Source organism: Prunus avium, chromosome 5 (genome assembly GCF_965620075.1).
Source record: "Prunus avium chromosome 5, drPruAviu1.hap1.1, whole genome shotgun sequence".
In the NCBI taxonomy this organism is placed as follows: domain Eukaryota; kingdom Viridiplantae; phylum Streptophyta; class Magnoliopsida; order Rosales; family Rosaceae; genus Prunus; species Prunus avium.
In genome coordinates this window covers 25,956,315-25,979,454 of record NC_142288.1, presented here as the reverse complement: position 1 = coordinate 25,979,454, position 23,140 = coordinate 25,956,315, and the positions used below count along the sequence as shown (strand labels likewise).

Below are 23,140 nucleotides of genomic sequence, written 5' to 3'. Positions count from 1 at the left end.
AAAAAATGATTTTGTCTAATTTTATGAATCCAAAACAGGTTTGTGTGTTTTAGCGTTGTTTTGACCCATGTTTACTGTGCAGGTAACCATGAAAAGTGTACTTTAGAACTTCACCATGGGGGTGTGTTGGAAAGTGGGGAGTATAAAAATGGAAAAGTTTGTTACATGGATGTTGTTATACATGATTTTCTGTCATTGGTGGACTTAAGACTGGTAGGGAAAGGGCTTGGTTACAATGTAGACATTTCCAACCCCAAACCAAATTTGGAAATATGGTATAGGAAGGGTGGAAAGCATGGTGTAGGTGGGCTTGAACTTATCAGCTCTGATGCTAAACTGGTTGACATGTTGGCCCAAATGCCATGTAATAGGATTGTTGTGTTTTACTATACTGAAGTGGGCAATTCTAATACAGTTTGGAGTCAAGCATCTTTTGGGTGTCGTAGTTTGGATGGTGCAGACAATTATGCAGAGGTGTAACACAATGTTCAAGTGGAAGATGAAACTGAGGTGCAAGATAATGTTAATGTGCAAGATAAAGATGAAGCTGAGGTTGTAGGTAGTGAAGAAGATGATGGAGAATTTGTTGATATTGATTACGAGTTCAGTGAAGAAGAATTTGGGTTTAAGACAGTTGACGTACCTGTTCATGAAGGGGCAGAGCCCACTAGGAATGGTAACAATGAAGAGCCTACTTTTGAGGCTCCTAGAGAGGTGTCATTAGATGGTGAGCACACCTCAGATTTTGATACTCAAAGTGAGGGTGATGGGGATGATATGGAAAGGACAAGTAAGGTGAGAAGGAAAAAAAAACTGCCTTGGTTTAAGCAGTATAGAAGGAAGGTGGACTTAAAGAATCCTGAGTTTTGGCTTGAGATGCAATTTGAAAACAGACAAGTTCTTAAAGAGGCATTGAAGGAATATTCCATTATTCAAGGAAGGTGGGTGTACTTTGAAAAAAATGACAAGATGAGAGTAAAGGCAATTTGCAAATGAGGATTAAAATGTCCATTTGTGGTTTATGCTTCACAGATAAACCAGGATGTGCAAACATTTGCAATTAAGAAGTTGAGCTTAGAACATACATGTGGGAGGGTGGACAAGCTAAAGTTTGCTAATCCCAAATGGATTTGTGACAGATTTTCTAGCAAGATTAAGAGAAACACAGATTGGAATCTGAAAGCATTTCAAGTAGAAGTATTGGAGTCCTATCATGTGAGGGTGTCCAAAACTCAAGTGTATAGGGCAAAGAGATTGGCTAAAGCACAAATTGAAGGAAACTACATACAACAATATGCACGGTTGTGGGACTATGCAGAGCAGTTGAAGAATACCAACAAGGGTAGTACAGTGAAAATTAAGTGTGATCTAGTTGGGGGTGAAGCAATATTTCAAAGGATTTATGTGTGTCTGGCTGCTTGTAAAAAAAGGTTTTTAGAAGGGTGCAGGCCTGTTATTGGGGTTGATGCTTGCCATTTGAAAGGTCCTTATCCTGGACAAATATTGACTGCTGTAGGAGTTGATGGTAATAATGGGCTTTTCCCAATTGCATATGTTGTGGCTGAGATTGAAAACAAGGACTGGTGGATTTGGTTTCTGTCTTTGTTGATTGAAGATTTAAGTATTACAAATGGTTTATCCTGGGTTTTCATAAGTGACAAGCAAAAGGGCCTCATACCTGCCATTGAACATGTACTACCAACTGTAGAGCATAGGATGTGCGTCAGACACTTGTACAATAACTTCAGAGCAACACATCTTGGTCTCACTCTTAAACACATGTTGTGGGTATCTGCCAAAGCCACTACTATTCCTTGGTGGGAAGCATAAATGGAGAAGATGAAAGAAGAGGACTTGGAAGCTTGGAAATGGTTGGTGCAGAGACCACCCAAAAATTGGACTAGATCTCACTTTCATCCAAGGTATAAGTGTGATCTTCTGTAGAACAACCTTTGTGAGAGCTTTAATGCAGCTATAATTGATGCCAGAGATAATTCCATTTTGAGATGTTTGGAAAGTATTAGAATGTATGTGATGCTTAGGATGGCTAATCGAAGGGCTGCTTGTGGAAAATGGAAACACCCTGTTTACCCAAGGATATTCAAAATAATTGAGAAGTACAAGATGGGAGCCTCTCAATGCATTCGTAGATTGGTTGGGGAGAATATGTATCAAGTTAGTCACATGTATGGTGGGGAGTTTGTTGTAGATCTAAAATCAATGACTTGTAGTTGTAGGAGACAGGATTTATGTGGCATACCCTATGCACATGCAATTTCAGCTATATTCCATAGAGATGAAAACCCTATTCAATATGTAGATGAGTGTTATAAGCCAGGGACATACATTTATGTGAATCAATCAATAATTCACCCCATCCCTTCTATGGATCAGTGGGTTAAGGGTGGCTTGCCTCCAATTAGACCTCCATTTCATAGGCGACAACCAAGAAGACCCAAGAGAGTGAAGACAAAGGAGCCTAGTGAGGTTCAAGTACCAGCCCCAAACCCACCAAACCCTTTGCCTCTAGGTTACACTGCTCCAGCAGCAAAACCTAGAAGACTCTTCATTAAGATTAGATGTGGAGCATGTGGAAAAGAAGGCCACAATCGAAGAGAATGTGGAAGACATGTTCTTTAATTATTTGGGTTTAGTTATGCAATGGTTTTTTAATTATTTGGGTTTAGTTATGCTATGGTTCTTCTATTTTATAGTTGTGCTTGTATGTTGTGCAGGCTGAGGCAGCTGACAATGGAAATGCAGGCCAAAATGATATTGCCACAGCCCAAACTAATACTGCCCCAGCCCAAACTAATGCTGCCCCATCCCAAATTCAAGTTAATAGGGGCAAAGGAACAGACAGAGGCAGAGGAAGAGGAAGAGGCGTATGGAATTAAGTTGCAAGGGTGTCATCTTCACAACCAGTTAGTTGCTTATTATTCTTGCCCAACTCATGTTTTTTATGTTTGCCTATTTAGTAATATATGTTCTTTGTGTTTTTAATCTTAGGTGGTAAGTGGTATCAGTCAAGGAAAGGCCACTCTGCCAATGACATCCTCACAACAAGTGCCCTTGCAACCACCATCCTCTTCACTTACTCAAGAAACCACAACCCGTAGAGGAAGACTCAAACACAATGTCAAAAGAGCTAGGAGGACAGGTATAGACTGTGAAGACCTATTTTTTGGACTTTTAAGACCTATTTTGGGTTTTTAAGTACTATGTGGATGTGTATTTTGGGTGGATAATTATAGACTGTAAAGTATGCTATTTGGTAATGTTCTTTTGAAGGGTCTTTTAATGTTGGATTATGTAATGTTCATGTGTATTTTGGATTGCATTTTGGAGAATGTTATTTGGTAAATGTTGGCTTGTATTTTGGTGAATGTTGGATTGCCCATGTTCATTTGGTATTATACACTGCCAATTCAGCACAAAATCAGCTTATATAGAAAAAGGTTTTATACACTGCCAATTCAGCACAAAATGACCTTTATAGCAAACGGTTTTATACACTGCCAAAGAGGGACAAAATAACCTTATGCCCAGGTTTCTGCCCAGATTTCTACACTAGCAATTCCTTCCCATATCCTGCCCACACTACCAATTCCAACCCATTTCTACAATATGCCCATGCCATCAAAAGCTTTTGAAGAGGATATATAACATTATGCCCATTTCTTGCCCATTTCTACACTACTAAATCATCCATATTGATGAACAATATCACAAACATAAAACACAACAGAACAACAACCCAGACACACCTTTGTCTTTGTCGATAACTCAAAATTTCCCCTTCCAGTACAACAACTTGTTTACCCATTCCCAGAATCTGTTTTTTTCAAAATCTTGATTTCTTCTTCCTCTTCTCTAAGTTTTTGCTCTAATTTATTCTTTTCTTCTCTCATCAATTTGAAGTTCTCCGCCATTGCTCTCAATTCGTCCTCCATTCCTCTTAGTCTTCTAAGTAACCCAGACAAGATTTCCTCTCCTCGTGGGCATGTTTCATTCTCCACCCATGCAAAAAAAATGCAACCCATTTACTGTTCTGCAATTGAAACAAAACGAAACACCAATTTCAGATCCATCAAAATCATTTTTTACTTCAACCAATCTTCGACAAATACAAAAACTTACCCGATTATTGCAACATGCCTAAAATCTTCTTCCAGGATTCAGATCTGTCCATGAAGTCCGGCGTTTGATTTCCGACCCACACTCGCAATAACGATTGCTGCAATTTGAATATGTCGAACTCGTAGACATTTTTCCTTTCCTCGCAGCCCCCTTTCAGTTCTTCAATTCTTCATTTTGGTGGTTATAAAGCGAAGGAGAGTCTTCAGACTCGAAAGGACGTTTTTACCCCTTATTTTGACGAACAAATTGACAGAGTTGGATGACATGACCTAATTGGAACTGTTTGTCCAGTTAAAGGATGTAATTGCCTCAAAAAAAAGTTCACGGACCCAATTGCAACTGGGGGCAAAGTTCAGGGATGTCTACAGTAGAAAATCCTTATTTTGGTGTTGTTTGCAGTGTGGTGTAGCATCTCTATATAAAATGATTCTTTATATTGTTCCTTGATAAACAAAAAATTATAGGAATTTAGACTATCATCCATAGATAAGATGTATTTTCCATTAAAGTTGGATGTTAGATTGGATTTTTATTTTAAAGTCTTTTGGATCTACAGGCAAACAAATTTCTACCTTGAATTTTCCTATCTACAAGATAGAAACTTCAATGAAGCACAAAACTCTTTTAAGTCAAAAGCCGAACACAGTATGCTTTCCAAAAGCATCTTCTTTTTTTTTGTCTTCTGTTAACGCAGCTTTCCTTTCCTAGCACACACGGAACGGAAGTCAACTTCACAATTTCTTCCTAACAATTAGTTTTTCCTGCTGCAAATCGGATTGTATTCATGTCTATATTATTTCCTACCTTAAATAGATTTCATGTATCAGTATAAATAGAGACTTTGTGTAATCTGTTTAATACAAGGAAATATATTCTTTACATGGTATCAGCCTTACCTAGGGTTTCCTTCCTCTCCCTTATTCAATGCAATCCTCTCCTTTAGGTCTACCTCATGGCTTCATCTGAATCCACCTTCTCTCTCCCTAGCCCTAACTCTTCTCATTTTATCAAGCTTACTGACTCCAACTACCTCCTCTGGCTCCACTCTGCAACACTTCTTCAGCATCAGCCTAGCCATTGCTCCAAACTTATTCCCGAAGCCCTCGCATACACCTCTCTCCCACTCATGCCCTTGTTCCTCGCATGCGCACCCGCCTTCAGGATGGCATTCAAAAGCCTAAGCTTCATACCGACGGCATTGTTAAATACCTCATTCTCCGTGCCTTATTAACTGGTGTTGATCATACTGAACCCACTTGCTTTTCACAGGCTACTAAGCATCCTGAATGGCGTGACGCCATGACTGAAGAGGTCAATGCACTTCTCAAAAATCATACATGGTCTTTGGTTCCTTCCTCTCTTTCTCAGAACTTGGTTGGGTGCAAGTGGGTTTTTCGGATTAAGTGTCACTTTGATGGCTCTATTGAACGCTATCAAGCCCGTCTAGTTGCCAAGGGTTTTCATCAACATCCGGGCATAGGCTATGCGGAAACCTTCAGCCCTGTTGTCAAGCCTGCCACCATTCGCATTGTTCTCAATCTTATAGTTTCTTGTGGTTGGTCCCTTCGTCAACTTGATGTCAAAAATGCCTTTCTCCATGGGTTTCTTCAAGAAGATGTCTACATGGCTCAACCCCCTGGTTTCATTGATCCCACTCATCCTTATTATGTTTGCAAGCTCCCTAAAGCACTTTATGGCCTCAAACAAGCACCTCATGCTTGGTTCCATCGCATCAGTACTTTCCTTCTCTCTATGGGCTTTACACGGAGCCAAGCTGACACTTCATTATTTATTTTTCAACAGGCCTCCCATACCATCTTTCTTCTTCTATATGTCGACGACATCATGGTAACTGACAGTGATTCCACTCATCTCCAACAATTCATCTCTCTTTTAGGTGGTCACTTTGACATCAAAGACCTTGGTCCGCTCAGCTATTTCTTGGGTTTACAGGTTCTTCATAAGGATGGCACTCTCCACATCAATCAACTCAAATATGCACATGATCTTTTACAGAAAGCCAATCTTCTCAACTCCAAACGTGCATCTACCCCATTGGCTGCCAAGGTTCTCTTCTCTGTCTCTGATGGTGCTCTAATCTCCAACCCAACCGAGTATCGTGAGCTTTTGGCAGTTTACAGTATCTCACTCTTACTCGCCCTGACATATCTTTTGCCGTCAACACTGTTGCTTAGTTCATGAGTACCCCTCGCACCTCTCACCTTGTTGCCGCCAAACGAACACTAAGGTACATCAAGGGCACTATTGATTTTGGCCTCACATTCACTCCTCAAACTGCCGCAGCTTGCCTCTCCGCCCACTCTGATGCAGACTGGGCTGGGTGACTTGATTCTCGTCGGTCAACCACTGGATATGTGATTGAGACTAGGCACCCAATAATTTGATGGTCATGGGGCCTTGGTCTAGAGCATTATCAAACCTAATGCTAGATCACAAAATCAAGAAACTACTAGCTACTGACTTCGATTGCTAATGGCAACTACATCTAAGCCATTGTCGGGCCTCTATGACGAAAAACTCAAGTGGGTAAGTTTTCTCTTCTACTGACATCAATGGATATCTACAGACCAGAATTACTGAATCATATGTGGGTAATACTGGCAGCAAAACACTATAAATTTAGGCTGCAAAGCGGTTCCCAACATCTATTTTTGCACATTCATATATAAGGCAACCAATAATGCTATGGTCATGGAGCCTGGGTAAAAGTGCAACAATCAAACCTAATACTAGTTCACAGAAGAGGGGCAACCAGATTAGGTCATCCCAAAGATCGCAATCTTAGCTTGAGCGTAACTACTCTCGCGATCTGCTTGTTTGCGTTTACCCGGTCGGTCTAGGTCCTCCAGCTGTTTTCGCATGTCGCGAGAGTACAACTCTACCATTTTTGATAGGTTTTTATTCTCGTCCCGCAATACTTCTAGCTGGTGTCGATTCACCTCCACTATCCTTGCCCTCTCCCTTTTCAAGCTTTTTATAGCACTCTGACACTCTTCAACCATACTTCGCTCCGCCGCCAACTGACCCTTTAGCACCTCTACCTCATGGGACTTCGCAAGTAGGCGATGACCCAAACTTGCGACTGTTGCCGTACTCTGCACGCTCAGTGCCAGGGCATCGCTCACGACCCGGTTGTCATCCCTTGTCCCCAGGACACGTATATCTTTAGGAGTCACTAAATTTCTAGCCACTCCAATGGCAACATCGTTGTCCAGGAGTATTGAGTCAGTTACTGTCACAGGCCCCCGTGCGGAAGCAAAGTAGGGCATCCATACTGGTGCCGCTGCTTGGCCTCGTGTCTGAGTCGGTGGAGCTAGGTTGAGATCCAACGAAAAAGGGTAGGAAGAGGCCATTTGATTTCTCACTCTTTGTTCTTCTTTCTTTTCTGTTTTGTGTATTTCTGAGTTTGTGTTTTTCACCCGTTCTTTTTTACCTTTTTATAGACTTAGTCTGCTAAACCCTAGCCGCTGCGGTTCTGGGTTATGTGCGGCCCTTACGGCTTATCTCTATATATCGCCGCACCCATTTCCCAACCTCCCCTTAATTGCATTTTCACCTTTTACAACCTTCAAAGTGAAAAAGTCGTCCCGCTTCACCCAAGAGGCCAATAATTCTGGCTTGGGGGATGTGAAAGCGGCCTCTGCGCCGACACGTCCCTCACCTCTTTTGCCCGTGACCTCACAGGAGCCGAGACATCAGGGACCACATTCTCTCTTTTCAAAAATCCCGTTTTGCACTCCCAATTCACGTGTCATCTTAAAAATTAAAAATTAAAAAAAATAATAAAAAAAAAACATGTGGGCTTCGGATTTCATTGTGGGTCGAGTTTTCACCGTTGTTTAGGTTTCAAAGTGAGTTAATTTTCTTTTGGGTTGGGCTTTCAATCGTTTGGGTTTTGGTTTGCGTAAGACTGTTTGTTTAGGGCTTTCTGTTTCGAGTGTTTTACTGTTTAGTTTCTTTTGTTTGTTTGTTTTGTAATTTTTATTTTGTAATTATTCTGTTTTTGTATTTTAACTCTTATGTGTTTTGTGATTTTTTATTGCTTTAATACCTTCATTTGTTATTTTTGACATTGCTTGTGGCTAATTTTTAAACATTGAGGACAATGTTCATTTCTAGGTTTGGGGGTATTGGAGTTTAGCAAGTAAATTTGAGTTTTCTTTTAAAAAAAAAAAACAAAAAAACAAAAAACAAATTTAAATTAATTTCTTGCTTGTTTTTGTTTTTTATTTTATTTTTGAGTCTTGTTTTGTTTTGAGTCACTTCCCGAACCCTTATGATGAGATTGTGATAAATGTTTGCATGACTTAAATGAAAATTGAATTTTATTTATTTATTGTAAATTTTTTATTGTGAAAAAAAAAAAAAAAAACTTAAAAATTTTAAATAAATTTGGCATCGTTCTAGCATGATATGATTGAAACCTTCTTTACACTTGCCATTTGTTTCATAATTTTCCAATTAAAGGATTTGCATGACCCAAAGAATTGTATCAAGCATAAATTAGACTTATATAACCATATAATGTGAGCTTTTGAGCCTTGTTCTTCATTTCATGAGTGTTATACACATACTCTTATTTTCTTGTCATCAAAGTTGTTGTTTGATCTCATTATTCATTGATTTGGTTGAACACTTAAAAGTCATTCATTCTTTTGCAATTTGATTTCATGACATTTAAGAAATGATATTAAGGCCCTCTTTGGATCGTTTGTGCCTTTCAAGCTAACCTTATGCATGCTTAAGCATGATTTTCCATTGTTAACCATTTTGAGCCTACATGTAAACCTTTTCTTTCATTTTACCAATTATATTTCCTCACCTTAGCCCGAAAAACAAATATTTACCTTTCTAAGGAACTCATGAGCTCTAATTCGGATGTGTTTTTCATGCTAAGTTTGGGAAGGGATATTACATAAAGAAAAAAAAAAAAAAAAAGTTGTGATTAAGTGGTGGTTGATTGAAAATTCATTTTTGGGCCTTCAAAATAAATTGGTGTTTGGAAAGGAGTGTGAATCAATGTAAATGAAGGTATAAGGAGTTTTGATCATTTAAAAGAAAAAAATCTAATCGTGATGATTCGAAGTCTTGTAAACAATTTTATTTTATGCTCTTACATTGTGAGTTCCTTGGACTTTGTATTATCCATACCTTTCATTTCTCACTCACCTTACACCCTTGGCCCCATTACAACCTATAATAAAGACCTAAATTGATCTTAAATGTCATGTGGTTGAATTGCATTCATTTTTCTACTTTTAAGTGTTTGGCATCCTTCTTGAGATCATATTAATGCAAGTTCTTCATCTTCCTATTTTTGAGTTAAGTCCCTTATGATTTAACTCTAATCTCATGTTTATAATTGAGTGTTGCATTGTAGTCCTCTTCTGAGTGATTCATTTGTGAGAGGACAACTTTGGTGAGATTTGAAGTTGCATTTGTGTTTGGTATGATTTTTGAAATTGTGTAAAAACTAAGATTGGGGAATTTGTTGCATTTGGCTATCACACTACTACACTTTGAGCATGTTGTGTTTTGAACTTTGCCACCTTGTAAATATTGTCTAAAAACTGAGCTTTTATTTTTGAGTCATGCGCATGAGTCATCTCTCTTCAGAAAATGTTCGGAAAGATTGTTTTGAGTTTACTTTTTACATTATTTATTTATTTATTTATTTATTTTGGTTTTGTAATTATTTTTATTTTGGTTTTTGTGTTTATTTTATTTTGCTTAAGGACTAACAAATCTAATAAGTTTTCTAACCACCTTGTTTTGTAGAGTTAGTAAAACGTTTGTGGGTATCGTTTCTGTTAAACCCTCAGGAGACACAACTCCTCCTACTAGGGATGCCTAGAGGTTTAAAGGCTTGTTGCATATGCTCAATGCAATCGAGTTACCTGCGGAAGTGGTTTACTTAACTTCTTGTTTTGTTTTTATCTTTGTTTTCCTTTTGTTTTGCTCGAGGACTAGCAAAATCTAGGTTTGGGGGTATTTGATCGGTTCATAATTGTATATTATTTTGTACTCTTCTAGCTTATGATTTGGTTATGTTATTGAGTTAAACTTGTGCTTTTAATCCATTTTCTGTTTTGATAAGTCCATAATTTCATACACTTGCTTGCCTTCTTTACTTAGTGATTTTGCTTAGTTTCTCTTTATTTTGAGTCACTTACCTCTATTTGTGTGTTTTGTAGGTTAAGATAGCAAGAGATCACATTTGATGCAATCCATGCATGTTAAGGGCTGATTGGCAAAGAGCAAGAGCTTAAAGACAAAACCAAAGTTGGGCCACACTTCTTGTCAGTCCAGTTTCGTAAGTCACCTTGCAGGTCTCATTTCTGCAATCTGCACAACTCGGATGAGGAGACATTCTTCATAGAAGTTGTTCAATTGGGTGTCTAGTATAACATATCCAAAATTCAGCCCAATTGAACATATGTGGAGTCCTTAGCCCGTCCAACACTGAACCATGCTCAGGAGGATTTGCAGCTGCCAGCTTTGAGCCTTGTCTCCTCCTCTAAGCCATGTGCCTCACCCATGCTGCAACTGACTTTGGATCCAACATAATGAGTGAAGTGGGGAGGCATTCCAGCTATGAAATTCTAAAGGAGCAAGTTGGTACATGCTGGAGCTATTATAGAGAAAGCATGTGCATGCATGTAAAGCAAAGAAATGAAATGAAGTCAATTCCAGTCTCTGTTCGGCTGCCAACTTGCAAGGCCCAAAACGCACACTTCTACTGCTCCGATGGGAATACTTTCTTCATAGAAGTTGTTCCAATGGGTGTCTAGAATAACATATCCAAATTTGAGTACCATTGGATACGTTTTGAAACCTCTGGCCTTCCTACACTAAGTCTGGTTCAGAAGACTCGTTTTTGTTCAACAACCAAAAGAAGACCACATGGGTTGGCAGCAAAAGGTAGCCACAATTGATCACCTTTGATCCCATGTGAAGAAAGCTTGAGGTGCAGCAAAAGAAGTATGGGATGAGATTGATTCCAACCACACTAACATAGACAAGATGAAGTGTGAGTTATGGGTTGTATTAAAAGAGGAATGGTGGTGTTGGATTTCATTATGTTGTTCCTCCCTCTTAGCCCTATAAATAGAGAAGCCTTCAAGCTTCAAAACACACCCCAAGGGGGGGAGCTCTCAAACACTTCTCTAGAGCTCCCTTCCCTTCTCTCCCTCAAATTCTCTTAGTTTCCTTTCTAGTTTTCAATTGTTGTAATGAAATATTTGTGCTGAAATTCTCCTTAAGTTTTTCAAGTTCTACTTTACTTTTATTTGTAATGTACATTCTTTCTTAAGTATTCAAGTTTAATTAGTTTCCAAGTTTCAATTATGATTTTTGTTCTTATTCATTATGCTTATAAGTTAATATGCTAGTTTGAATGATTGATCACCATTTAGGCTTGCATGTTAGCTATCTTGGTTTGAATTAAGAGTAGACACCATGCTTTAATTCGAATTGAACTATGAATAAGAAGAGTATGTATGGACATTCGACAACAGGGATTAGATACATGCTTGGTTGTTTAAATTGTTCTTCTATGCTTAATGGGTTCCTAATGCTTAGTTTTAGGTTAGACAACAAATGATCAAATTAGGGAATTAGGAACACAAGGTTATGACCACACACCATGGCTTAATCATACTTTAGCTAGAATCAATCCGTTAATCTAATTGAACTTGGGAACTTATTTGCTTGAGTTATTTCTTTTTTTTCTTGTTTTATTTATTTCCTTTTTCATTTCTATTTTGTGTAGGGAAAACAAATTGGATCATTCAATCACCAATCCTCGTGGGATCGACCTCGCACTTACATATGCTATACTACCAAACGGCTCATGCACTTGCGAGTATCACAAGTTGAGGATGCAGCTGAATCGAAGCAACAATTTTGCAATAGGTTAAATATCTTAATCCAATCAATTCGTTTACATCCACCACTTCCACTACTATTTCCCAGGATGTCAACCCGAGATGTGGAAGTAAATGGCTACAACATTAAAGTACTGGAATAATTGTATCTGACGGGTATAGCCGAGCGGCTATACTTTTAAAATATTCGAATGTATTTAAAGCGCCACGCGGCTGTATTTTTAAAATATTCGAATTTATTTAAAGCGTATAGCCGAGCGGCTATATTGTTAAAATATACGAATTTATTTTGAACGTTTAGCCGCGCGGCTATACTTGTAAAAATATTCGAATAAATATATTTAAGGAGTATAGCCGATCGGATATACTCTTAAAATATTCGAATTTATTTAAATCGTATAGCCTCGCAGCTATACCGTTAAAATATTTTTGTCAAAAAAATGAAACTAGCAAATTTGCATTTTGACAAAAAAAAATTGGAAATCGTGTTAAGCCAAAATCCGCCCCTTTTGACGAAAAAAATTAAAAAACAAAAGCCCTAACCAGAGAGAGAGAGCTATTTCAATTTTCAATGGCGATACAGATCATTGACTATTTTCCCACTTGTATGATTTTGGATTAGACGAATCTTCTCCCCAAATGCAACCATTGACTATTCAGGATAGGTTAAACTATACATTGTTTGAATTTGAAGCAATTGAAAACACAGTTGTTGCTCATAAAAAAAAAAAAAAAAAAAAACACAGTATCCGAATTTTGTACATGAATTTTGACTCTTATCCCAATTTTGTATCCGAATAATAGTTTGTCTTACTTTAGTTAAAATTAATTTTGTTTTTAATAGGTAGCAAATCAAACTAGGTTTAACATCCTTCTCATTACCATTGAAGACACACATGATGTACATTATAGAACCAAGATTGTCCTACAAGATCTGTTAATTACTCTAAAAATTTACAACAGAAAATATGGAAACTAACCTTTGAATAATGCTTGCTTGAACTCCGGTTGAGGATTATTGAACTTCTTTCGAGTAATGTTTAGTGTTGGAAACCGCTTCTTGCAATTTCAGTTAAAATTTTAAGGAAGGATTCAGAGTAACTACTTTTAAAGAAATTTCGAATCGAGAATGGACATTTACGTCTTATAAACTTCACTCAGGAGCTAATTTCACATAATCCAATATTTTTATCCAGAAAAAGAAATTGAAACTAGCAAATTTGCAATTAGGCAGAAGTAAATTAATGTGAAACGTTTGACCCCAAAAAAATAAAAAAAACAATTTTTCTTGTCTGAGAAAAGCCAATTAAACTGAAGAAAAACAATCACGTGCTTGCAAAAATGGGAGACCGTTACTCACCAAAAAAAAAAAAAAAGGGAGACCGTTTATAATAAAATCGTGTAAAGCCCCCAAATCCACCCCCTTTTGACTTAAAACAACAAATCCACGAACCCTAACCAGTGAGAGAGGGAGAGAGAGAGAGAGAGAGCTATTTCAATGGCGATACAGACCTCGAGCTTGAGCAAAATACATGCTTTAGGCGAAACGACTCAAAGCACTTCTTTGGTAAGCTTCCAATTCGCTATTTTCCCACGTCAATTATTTGGATTAGAGGGACCTTATGGCATAGAAATAGCGACAACATCAAGAAGTAAAAATGAAAGACTGAAACTATAATCTTCTCACCAAGTGCAACCATTGACTATTCACGATAGGTTAAACTGTACATGTTTGGAATTTGAAGCAATTGAAAACACAATTGTGGTTTGTATTTTATTTTTCAATAGAAAAAGTACAGAAATCAAGGTTTCTGGTATTTAATGCATATATAACATTATGCGTTTATAATGTTTTGCAAAGATTGTGAACTATTTCTACAATGTAATTTGGAGGGAGTTTCTGTGGGGAGTTAATTCATTAATCTGTCAATGTAGTTTGGAGGGAGTTTCTGTGTGGAGCTAATTCTGGGGCATTTGGAGAAGGAATAATGCGTCCAGTTGTCTCTGTAAAGATAAGTTTCTGTTGGGAGCTATTTCTAGGGTATTTGGGGTCCTGTAAAGACATGTATTCAGAGCCAAGCTTATCTTTGTGCAATTCAGGTATGATCATAGAGTACAGATGTTATTGATGTAGCATTCACGGGTAATGGGTAAAGCTCAATTTTTTGGTATGCAATCATATGGATGGAATTTAACTTGATGTAAATTATATGTAAGAAAGTAAATTTTTTAGTATTAGTATCCAAACGTATGGTCCCTCCTCCTCATTCCCTCTTCTCTCTTTTTTTCATCATGATGGGGATCAGGGAATTAAGAGTCCAGAAGACTGTTGGCCTCTTAACTCAATCCTTGTTTGTCATCCAAATAGTTAGTTTGGTTTTGGCTGATTTTTGTTTGTTTGGGATTGAGAATGTTAACAGGATTTTAGATGGACATCTCATTCATCCTCCTTGTAACTACATTTCATTAATAAAATCTGTGAGTGTTATAAGAAAAATTGAAGTAAAAGAATATATTAGTGTGAGGTTGTGCTACATGCAATCAAGTTCAGCATGAGGCCATTAGTTCACTGTAAATACTGGAGGTCTTTGCCTGCCAACAATTGCGGATTTAATTTGCCTTTCCCAGAATTGCTTGGTAACACTGGGAAAATACGACTGCAACTCCTAATAGCCAAAGTTTATTCTAATAGTATTGCTACTTCTTAACATGCAGTCCCCCACACTTGCTTATTGCTAGATTTTGTCTCGAAAAGGAAAGAAATACCTTGTTCTGGTCATTGGTGAATCATAGGCAGTTAAGCTTTTTGCCTCTAAAAGATTTAGTTGTCATTACCCTGTTTCTCTCTCCTTAATCTGGTTCTTATTTCTAGTATATTAGTTTTGTTTCAAATTATGATTTCATCTGCACAATGCAGGTTATGTTCTATCTGAAGGCTTGAAAGATTGAATAGAGTATGGGAAGCAAAAATACAAGCAATCCAAATTTCCATAGTGGTGGTATGTTTGAGAGACTCATAGAAGGAGGATTGTCTAGTGGTGGTATGTCGTTAAGTCTTGTATAATTGAATTCAGTATTTTTTGTAGGGTGATATATATATACTTGCCTTGATTCATTGATGAATTATGGAGGTTAGATGTGATAGCAAAATGGCCTAACATTTAGTAGTTTTTTGTAGGGCCTAACATTTACGTCAAAAATTTTATACGGTTCATTGGATGGATTATGGAAGTTAGATGTTATAGCAAAAGGGTTTATCAGTTTCCTTCTAATGTTTTTGTTAAATTTAGTACAAGGGTGTTGGGATGCACATGGGATGTTCAGAGGTAGCAAATCCAGTTTTAGCTCTTACATTAATGGCAGCACTGCGAATTTCCAAGAAGGATTGAGCATGTCAGTAGATAAAAAGGATTTTACCTTTACAAAGGAGCTACATGAGAAACTCGCACTAAATTTCTTTCCCATCCGATCTTGTCTGCTAAACAGATTGGGGAATGTTTATGTATCCAATTAAATAATTTGGACAAAATTTTAATGATGTTTTCATGTAATGTGTGTGTATGTATGTTTTTAAAACAAAGGAAATTTAATACATATGCGTATAAAGAGAAAAGGGAGTATGTTTTTTTTCGGTCCTTCGTGTAAAGTTCACATTATGGGGAGGGCGGAAGACTTGAACAGTCTATCGACTTTTAGCGGCGGTTTTTTAATTCGCTGACTTTTATTTTTTTAACAACGGTTAGCGGCGGTTTTTCCCGTCGCAAAAGGCAATTTACCTGAATGGGGTTTTATTTAATTCGTCACGAAAGGTAGAAAAATCGTCGTGAAAGATAAAAACCGCAGCCAATACAATTGATTGTCACGTATTCGAAGAAAAATGGTATTTCCTTTCTGTTTTAATGTAGACTTTGTTTTACTTCCCCGAAAATGCTACCGAACATTTGGCAAGTCTCATAGAAGCTGCAATAACGTTCATTGCACCAATGCAACCCAAAATTTCAATAATTGAGAACCAAGCCACAATTGCATAGTTAAGAATCCAAACAAATGCTTAATGTGTTTGGAGTAAGTTTCTTATTTTGTGAATTATAGTTTTGATGATGATTATAATTTGATTCCTGATTTCCCTTCAACTTTGTTACAGGTTCTTGAAATTTAGTTATTGTCTAATAAACATTAACATACTTAGACACAAATAGTTTACATAGTATTAAGCAAATAAAATGGACAGAACTCAACAACCTTCCTTTTGTCCCAAGTTATTTATATAAGAAGAGCAATACCAACACGCCAACTCAACAATGATTTTTTAGAAACCAAAAACAAAAAACAAAAAACTCAACAATGATTTTTTAAAATACCCTTCGGTTAGCACTACCTACACGCTCAGAACTCAACCACCATATATAACTGTTAGTATGTTTGGGGGGCGACATGAATGGGTATAATACAAGAAGAAAGTGCAATGAAAATTTGTTTTCAAATAATTTTCTGCTTGTCTTTTTCTTAATGGTTTCATTTGTATTTGTCTGTCTCTATGATGAGCATGATGCTCATATAGTATATATCTGCTAAATAAACATTGGCTGGAGCTGGTGGAGAGCGAGAAAATCACATGAAAAGACCTGAAATTTTTATATACTAAATTGAACAAGTGTAGGTAAACATCTATGTCACGTCTTGCTCTTTTCTTTTTGTTTTGTGTGGCTGCATTATAACACATGGGAGATACTTATAATCTTATAATCACATATTTTGCCATAAGATTGCATATTGACTAATACTAATCTGATCATGTTTAATATTGAGAAGTGATCAAACCGGCATTATATTTTGAAATTCTCACTTAATATATAGTGAGGAGATTGACAAGTATTCAAAGAGAGAGAGAGGAAAGGTCATACTGGGAACCCTCTCTCCCTATGTCAATAGATATAAAAAAGCCGAACACAGTATGCTTTCCAGAAGCATCTAAATTTTTTTGTTGTCTTCTGCCCAAGTGGATGAATTCGTGTAGACTAACTCATCCCTAGAAGAAGAAGAAGAAGATAACAAATTGAAACAAACTAACTTGTCCAAAACTTTTAGGTATGGCTCCAAGTTGGCAGACACATGGCTCTCCCCTTACAAATGGACCATCAGAATGCTCACACACAAATTTGTATGTGTCTCAAATTAATTGGCTCAAACTTGTCGGTGGTTTCAACTTTATAAGTTTTGTTTTCTTATGGAATCATGGACGGTTCTGTTCTGCGTAGTACTAGGATGATCTTTTCCTTTATTTATTTAAACACACACACCACATTCGTTTCTTAGTACCAACTCTGAAGATGCTAAATCCCTTGCAAGTATTGCAAGAGCTAAATGAAAGCTCCTCCTTTTTGCAACCTTTGGCCTTCACACTGCTGGCCATTTTCCTCATCTTCCTATACACATGTTACTCTTCCACTAAAACCACCACCCAAAAATCATCACCACCACCTTCTCCACCAAAGCTACCTATCATTGGAAACCTTCACCAGATAGGCTTGTACCCTCATCTTTCACTTCAAGCCCTTTCCCAACGCTATGGCCCTCTCATGCTTCTCCACTTTGGAAGTGTCCCGGTGCTTGTTGTCTCTTCAGCTGAGGCAGCCCGGGAGATCTTGAAAACTCATGACCTCGCGTTTTCTGATCGACCAAAGTCCACCATCTTTGAGAAGCTTCTCTACAACTACAGAGATGTCGCAAGCGCGCCGTATGGTGAGTATTGGAGGCAGGTGAAAAGTATATGTGTTTTAAATCTTTTGAGCAACAGAAGGGTTCGGTCTTTTCGTTCTGTGAGAGAAGAGGAAACCAAATCCATGATCGGAAACATAAAGGACTCATCATCATCATCTGTTTTGAATCTAAGCGAAATGTTTGTGAGGCTTACTAATGATGTAGTGTGTAGAGTGGCTCTAGGGAGGAAGTACAGTGAAGGGGAAGGCGGGGAAAGTGGGAGGATGTTTAAGGAGATTTTAGGGGAGTTCACTGACTTACTGGGAATTATTAATATTGGGGACTATGTCCCATGGCTTTCTTGGTTGAGCCATGTCAATGGTTTGGGAGCCAAGTTAGACAAGGTGGCTAAGCAGTTGGATGACTTTATAGATACAGTGGTTCAAGAGCATATGAACCATAGTTCAAGGAGTGGAGATGATGACCAAAAGAATTTTTTGGACGTTTTGCTTGCAATTCAGAAAGAAAACTTGGCTGGCATTCCTATTGATAGAGTTAGTATAAAGGCTATCATCTTGGTAACTATAACTCTCTCTCTCTCTCTCTCTCTCTCTCTCTCTCTCTCTCTCTATATATATATATATATATATATATATGTTTTTTGTGAAAGAGGTGTAACATATAGTAGCATATATATATTTTGCAAAAGGTTAAATATCTCTATCCAATCAATTGTTTTTAGGATATGTTTGCTGCTGGCACTGATACCACATATACTGCCTTAGAGTGGGCAATGACTGAGCTTTTAAGGCATCCAAGGGTCATGAACAAATTGCAGAATGAGGTAAGGGGAATAGTCGGAAACAAAACAGACGTAATTACAGAGGATGATTTGGTTGAAATGCACTACTTGAAGGCAGTGACGAAAGAGACTCTTCGCTTACATCCACCACTTCCATTACTAGTTCCCAGGATGTCAACCCGAGATGTGGAAGTAAATGGCTACAACATTAAAGCCAACACACAAGTTTTCATCAGCGCATGGCAAATCGGAAGAGATCCCAAGCTGTATGACAAACCAGAGGAGTATGAGCCAGAAAGGTTCTTGAATAATGGTATAGATTACAAAGGGAATGACTTTGAATTGATTCCATTTGGAGCTGGTAGGAGGGTCTGCCCAGGAATTCAGTTTGCCATGGCTGTTAATGAAATTGCCTTAGCAAACATCGTGCACAAGTTCGATTGGGCATTGCCCGGTGAAGCAAGTGGGGAGGATTTAGACATGACAGAATCCACTGGTATAACCGCACATAAAAAATATCCTCTCAAAGCTGTTGCTTTTCCACACTTCTAAGTTGAGAAATACAGAGGGCAGTTTCATATTATTGTCTAAGGCTCTAAGCCTGCTATCGTGTATATGTCTAAGGCTTCAGGTGTCAATACTGTTACCTGTTGACGTGAGTCTCTTAATTAATCAAGGAGATTTATTTCCTTGATTAATTAAGGGATTTACTTTCCTATTTTATATAATTGATAAATCTTTGTATAATTAGGAGATACTTTCCTAATTCTTTCCTGTATCTAATTCCTTGTATAGCACTCTTGTAAACTCTTTATATATACCTCCTTATGGAGAAGAATAAATCATCTGAACATATTCAAACCCGTATTCATATTTTAGCATGGTATCAGAGCCAGATTGTCTCTAAATCCTCGTATCGAATTTCTTGAAACCCGAATCCCTCGTATCGAATTCCTTGAAACACGAACCCGTATCCTCGTATCCTGAATCCCGAAACCCTAAACACGAATCCGAAACCCTAAACACAAATCCGAACCCTAAACACATATCCGAAACCCTAAACAGTTTTTTCCCTCGTATTCTTCAAATCCTTCCGCTGCAATGAATATCGTCTCTTCCTCCACAATTGCAACCACTGGTTCCCCAAGTTATGTTTTGCATAGTTCTTCAAAGAAACACACATGGGTCATTGACACCGGAGCCACTGATCACATGACCTTTGATCCGGGACAAATTTACTCTCATACACCGTCTTCTCAATCGGTGGTGTCTAATGTCAATGGTACCCCATCCCCAGTAATTGGGGAGGGTTCCCTCTCTCTCTCTGACTCCCTCACTTTGGATTCTGTGTTGATTGTTCCATCCTTACATCATAATCTCTTGTCTGTTGCCCAAATTACTACGGCTTTGAATTGTACTGTAACTTTTTGGCCTACTCATTGTGTTTTTCAGGACATTCTCAGCAGCAGGACGATTGGTTGTGGTACTAGGAGGGGCAAACTCTACTATCTGGACTTGGCTTCTGACAGTGAAGCCAGCCTCAGTCAAGCTTACAAAATTGGGGGTGCGAGTGTTGAGAAGCACACTTCCAAAGTATGGTTATGGCATCGCCATCTTGGACATGCTTCGTTTGGATACTTACAGAAGCTATTTCCTTCCTTATTTTCAAAGTTAGATATTTCCAGTTTTCAGTGTGACATCTGTGAACTGGCCAAGAGCCATCGTGTTCCTTTTTCCTTACGCTCAGCTAAAAGTCTGGTTCCCTTTTCTCTTGTTCATTCTGATGTTTGGGGCCCGGCTAGAATTCCCACTCCAGGGGGCGCTCGATTGTTTGTCACGTTTATCGATGATTGCACACGTATGACCTGGGTTTCCCTTCTCCAAACCAAAGGGGAAGTCAGTTCCAAATTTCAACAGTTCTATCACATGGTAGAGACTTAATTTCATACTCGAATTCAGATTCTTTGTTCCGATAATGGCGGAGAATTTCTCAACCATGATCTGAATCAGTTCTTTCAAGATCATGGCATCATACATCAACGCTCATGTCCTTACACTCCACAACAGAATGGTGTGGCAGAACGAAAGAATAGACACTTATTGGAAGTAGTTCGTGCCTCACTCTTTGGTGCAAATATGCCTCGGTCCTTTTGGGGAGAGGCCGTCCTCTCTGCAGCATACCTTATAAATCGGATTCCCTCCAGTATCCTCCAGTTCAAAACCCCCCTTCAAACACTCCACCACCATACCCAAATACCTCCAACCCAAAACCTGGAACCCCGCATTTTTGGTTGTGTGGTGTTTGTCCACTTACATGATCACCAACGCAGCAAATTGGATCCCCGCGCCGACAAGTGTGTTTTCATTGGTTATGCACCTTATTAGAAAGGTTACAGGTGTTATCATCCTCCTAGTCAGAAGGTTTATACTTCGATGGATGTTGTGTTCCGGGAACACGAGATCTATTTTTCAGATGCACAGGAGGACACTTCTCCAATTTCAGAATTTTTCCCTTCAGCCGTTTTTCCAGATTCGTTCCAGACTCAGAACGACCGGTCGCAGACCTCTAGCGACCGGTCGCCCGACGAAAACGACTGGTCGCCAGATGAAAACGACCGGTGGCAAACGACTCTGCCTGAATGCGACCGGTCGCATGTCTTTAACGACCGGTCGCCACGCACATCAACGACCCTGCCTGAAAGCGACCGGTCGCATGGCTCTCACGATCGGTCGCCACGCACGTCCACGACTCTGCCTGAAAGAGACCGGTCGCCTGACCCGAACGACCGGTCGCTCCCCCCAGTTTTTTCTGAAATTGTTCCGCTTCAGTCCAATCCCAGCCATCACACTCAGGAGGAGAGAATTGAAGAGTTTGTGCCTGCTCCGGAGAATTCTTCAGCTCCAGTACCACACCAATCACCTGCTGAGGACGTCATTCATGTAACTTCTCTACCTGAAACTGATAACATTAATGAAATAACTGATTGCATTTCAGAAGGCGCAGAGCTTACATATCAAATTCCAAAAAGGAAGAATCGTGGTAAACCCCCAGTTCACTACGAAGCAGATCTTAATGCAAAGGGGAAATATCCCATCAACAATTATGTATCCCTCACCAGATTATTTGAGTCACGGGTACACTTTGTGAAGCAGTTAGCCGACATACCTGTTCCCAACAGTGTAACCGAAGCACTAGAAGACCCAAAATGGAAAGAAGCCATAAATGAAGAAATGCGAGCTCTCCAGAAGAATGGCACATGGGAACTCGTGCCATTACCTCATGGAAAGAAGACAGTGGGATGCAGGTGGATCTATACTGTGAAACTCAAGACAGATGGATCTATTGAAAGATATAAAGCTAGATTGGTGGCAAAAGGATACACACAGAGATATGGGATAGACTACCAAGAAACCTTTGCCCCAGTAGCCAAGATCAAAACTATCAGAGTCCTCCTGTCTCTAGCAGCAAATCTCGATTGGCCATTACATCAGTTTGATGTAAAGAATGCATTCTTACATGGAGACCTGGAAGAAGAAGTATATATGGACTTACCACCAGGATGTAACTTCACTCATGACAAGGAGAATCAAGTTTGCAAGCTCAAAAAGTCATTGTATGGATTGAAGCAATCCCCCAGAGCATGGTTTGGCAAATTCACTAAATCCATGAAGAATTTTGGATATATACAGAGTAATGCAGATCACACCTTATTCTTGAAGCGTGATGGAAGAAACCTTACTGCATTAATTGTGTATGTGGATGATATAGTCGTAACTGGAAACGACGCAGGAGAGCAAATAAAACTGCAGAAGTATTTGTCTCAGGAATTTGAGATGAAGGATTTAGGTGATCTGAAGTATTTTCTAGGAATTGAAGTAGCCAGATCCACAACTGGTATATGTCTGTCTCAAAGGAAGTATGTATTAGATCTACTCACTGAAACAGGAATGCTTGGATGCAAACCTGCTGATACACCCATCGAGATGAATCACAAGTTATGTGAAGACATGGATCAAGAACCAACCAATAAGGAACAGTACCAACGCCTTGTTGGAAGGTTGATATATTTAGCCCACACAAGACCAGATATTGCATATGTTGTGAGTGTGGTTAGTCAGTTTATGCATTCACCCAGTGTGTCACGTAGGAATGCAGTTGATCGGATCTTAAGATACTTAAAGTCAGCACCTGGGAAAGGATTAATGTTCTCAAAAAATAGAGATCTCGAAGTTGTGGGATATACCGATGCTGATTGGGTTGGCTCTATTACTGATAGACACTCTACTTCAGGTTACTTCACGTTTGTGGGAGGTAACCTAGTCCCTTGGCGGAGTAAGAAACAAAATGTGGTTTCTCGGTCTAGTGCTGAAGCAGAGTATCGAGGAATGGCTCACGGAGTTTGTGAATTACTATGGATCAGAAGATTGTTGACAGAATTGGGTTTCAAGCCAGAAAAACCAATGGAGTTACATTGTGATAACAAGTCAGCCATCGATATTGCCCATAATCCAATTCAACATGATCGAACTAAACATGTTGAGGTGGATAGACATTTTATCAAGGAAAAAATTGAGAAGAAGATCATTCGCC

At 38.7% G+C, this 23,140-nt stretch overlaps 1 protein-coding gene and 1 long non-coding RNA gene across 5 annotated transcripts; both read left to right on the top strand.

Annotated features, from left to right (window-relative positions):
• The first annotated feature begins 13,476 nt into the window (after positions 1 to 13,476).
• Positions 13,477 to 15,615, top strand: LOC110751512 (uncharacterized). Of its 4 annotated transcripts, none has more exons than XR_015835855.1 (4): positions 13,477 to 13,614; positions 13,983 to 14,147; positions 14,965 to 15,088; positions 15,338 to 15,615. It is a non-coding gene; the product is annotated as an uncharacterized LOC110751512 (long non-coding RNA). The 4 variants fall into 4 exon arrangements; XR_015835854.1 differs by lacking the exon at positions 15,338 to 15,615 and adding an exon at positions 15,226 to 15,297; XR_015835853.1 differs by lacking the exon at positions 15,338 to 15,615 and adding an exon at positions 14,763 to 14,843 and having other exon boundaries at positions 14,965 to 15,297.
• Positions 15,616 to 17,300: 1,685 nt separating this feature from the next.
• LOC148294572 (cytochrome P450 736A117-like) lies at positions 17,301 to 19,424 on the top strand. The gene is made up of 2 exons (XM_088253615.1): positions 17,301 to 18,325; positions 18,490 to 19,424. Exons 1-2 carry the CDS (start codon positions 17,378 to 17,380, stop codon positions 19,099 to 19,101), a joined length of 1,560 nt encoding a protein of 519 aa, XP_088109741.1. The 5' UTR covers positions 17,301 to 17,377; the 3' UTR covers positions 19,102 to 19,424.
• Positions 19,425 to 23,140: the final 3,716 nt, after the last annotated feature.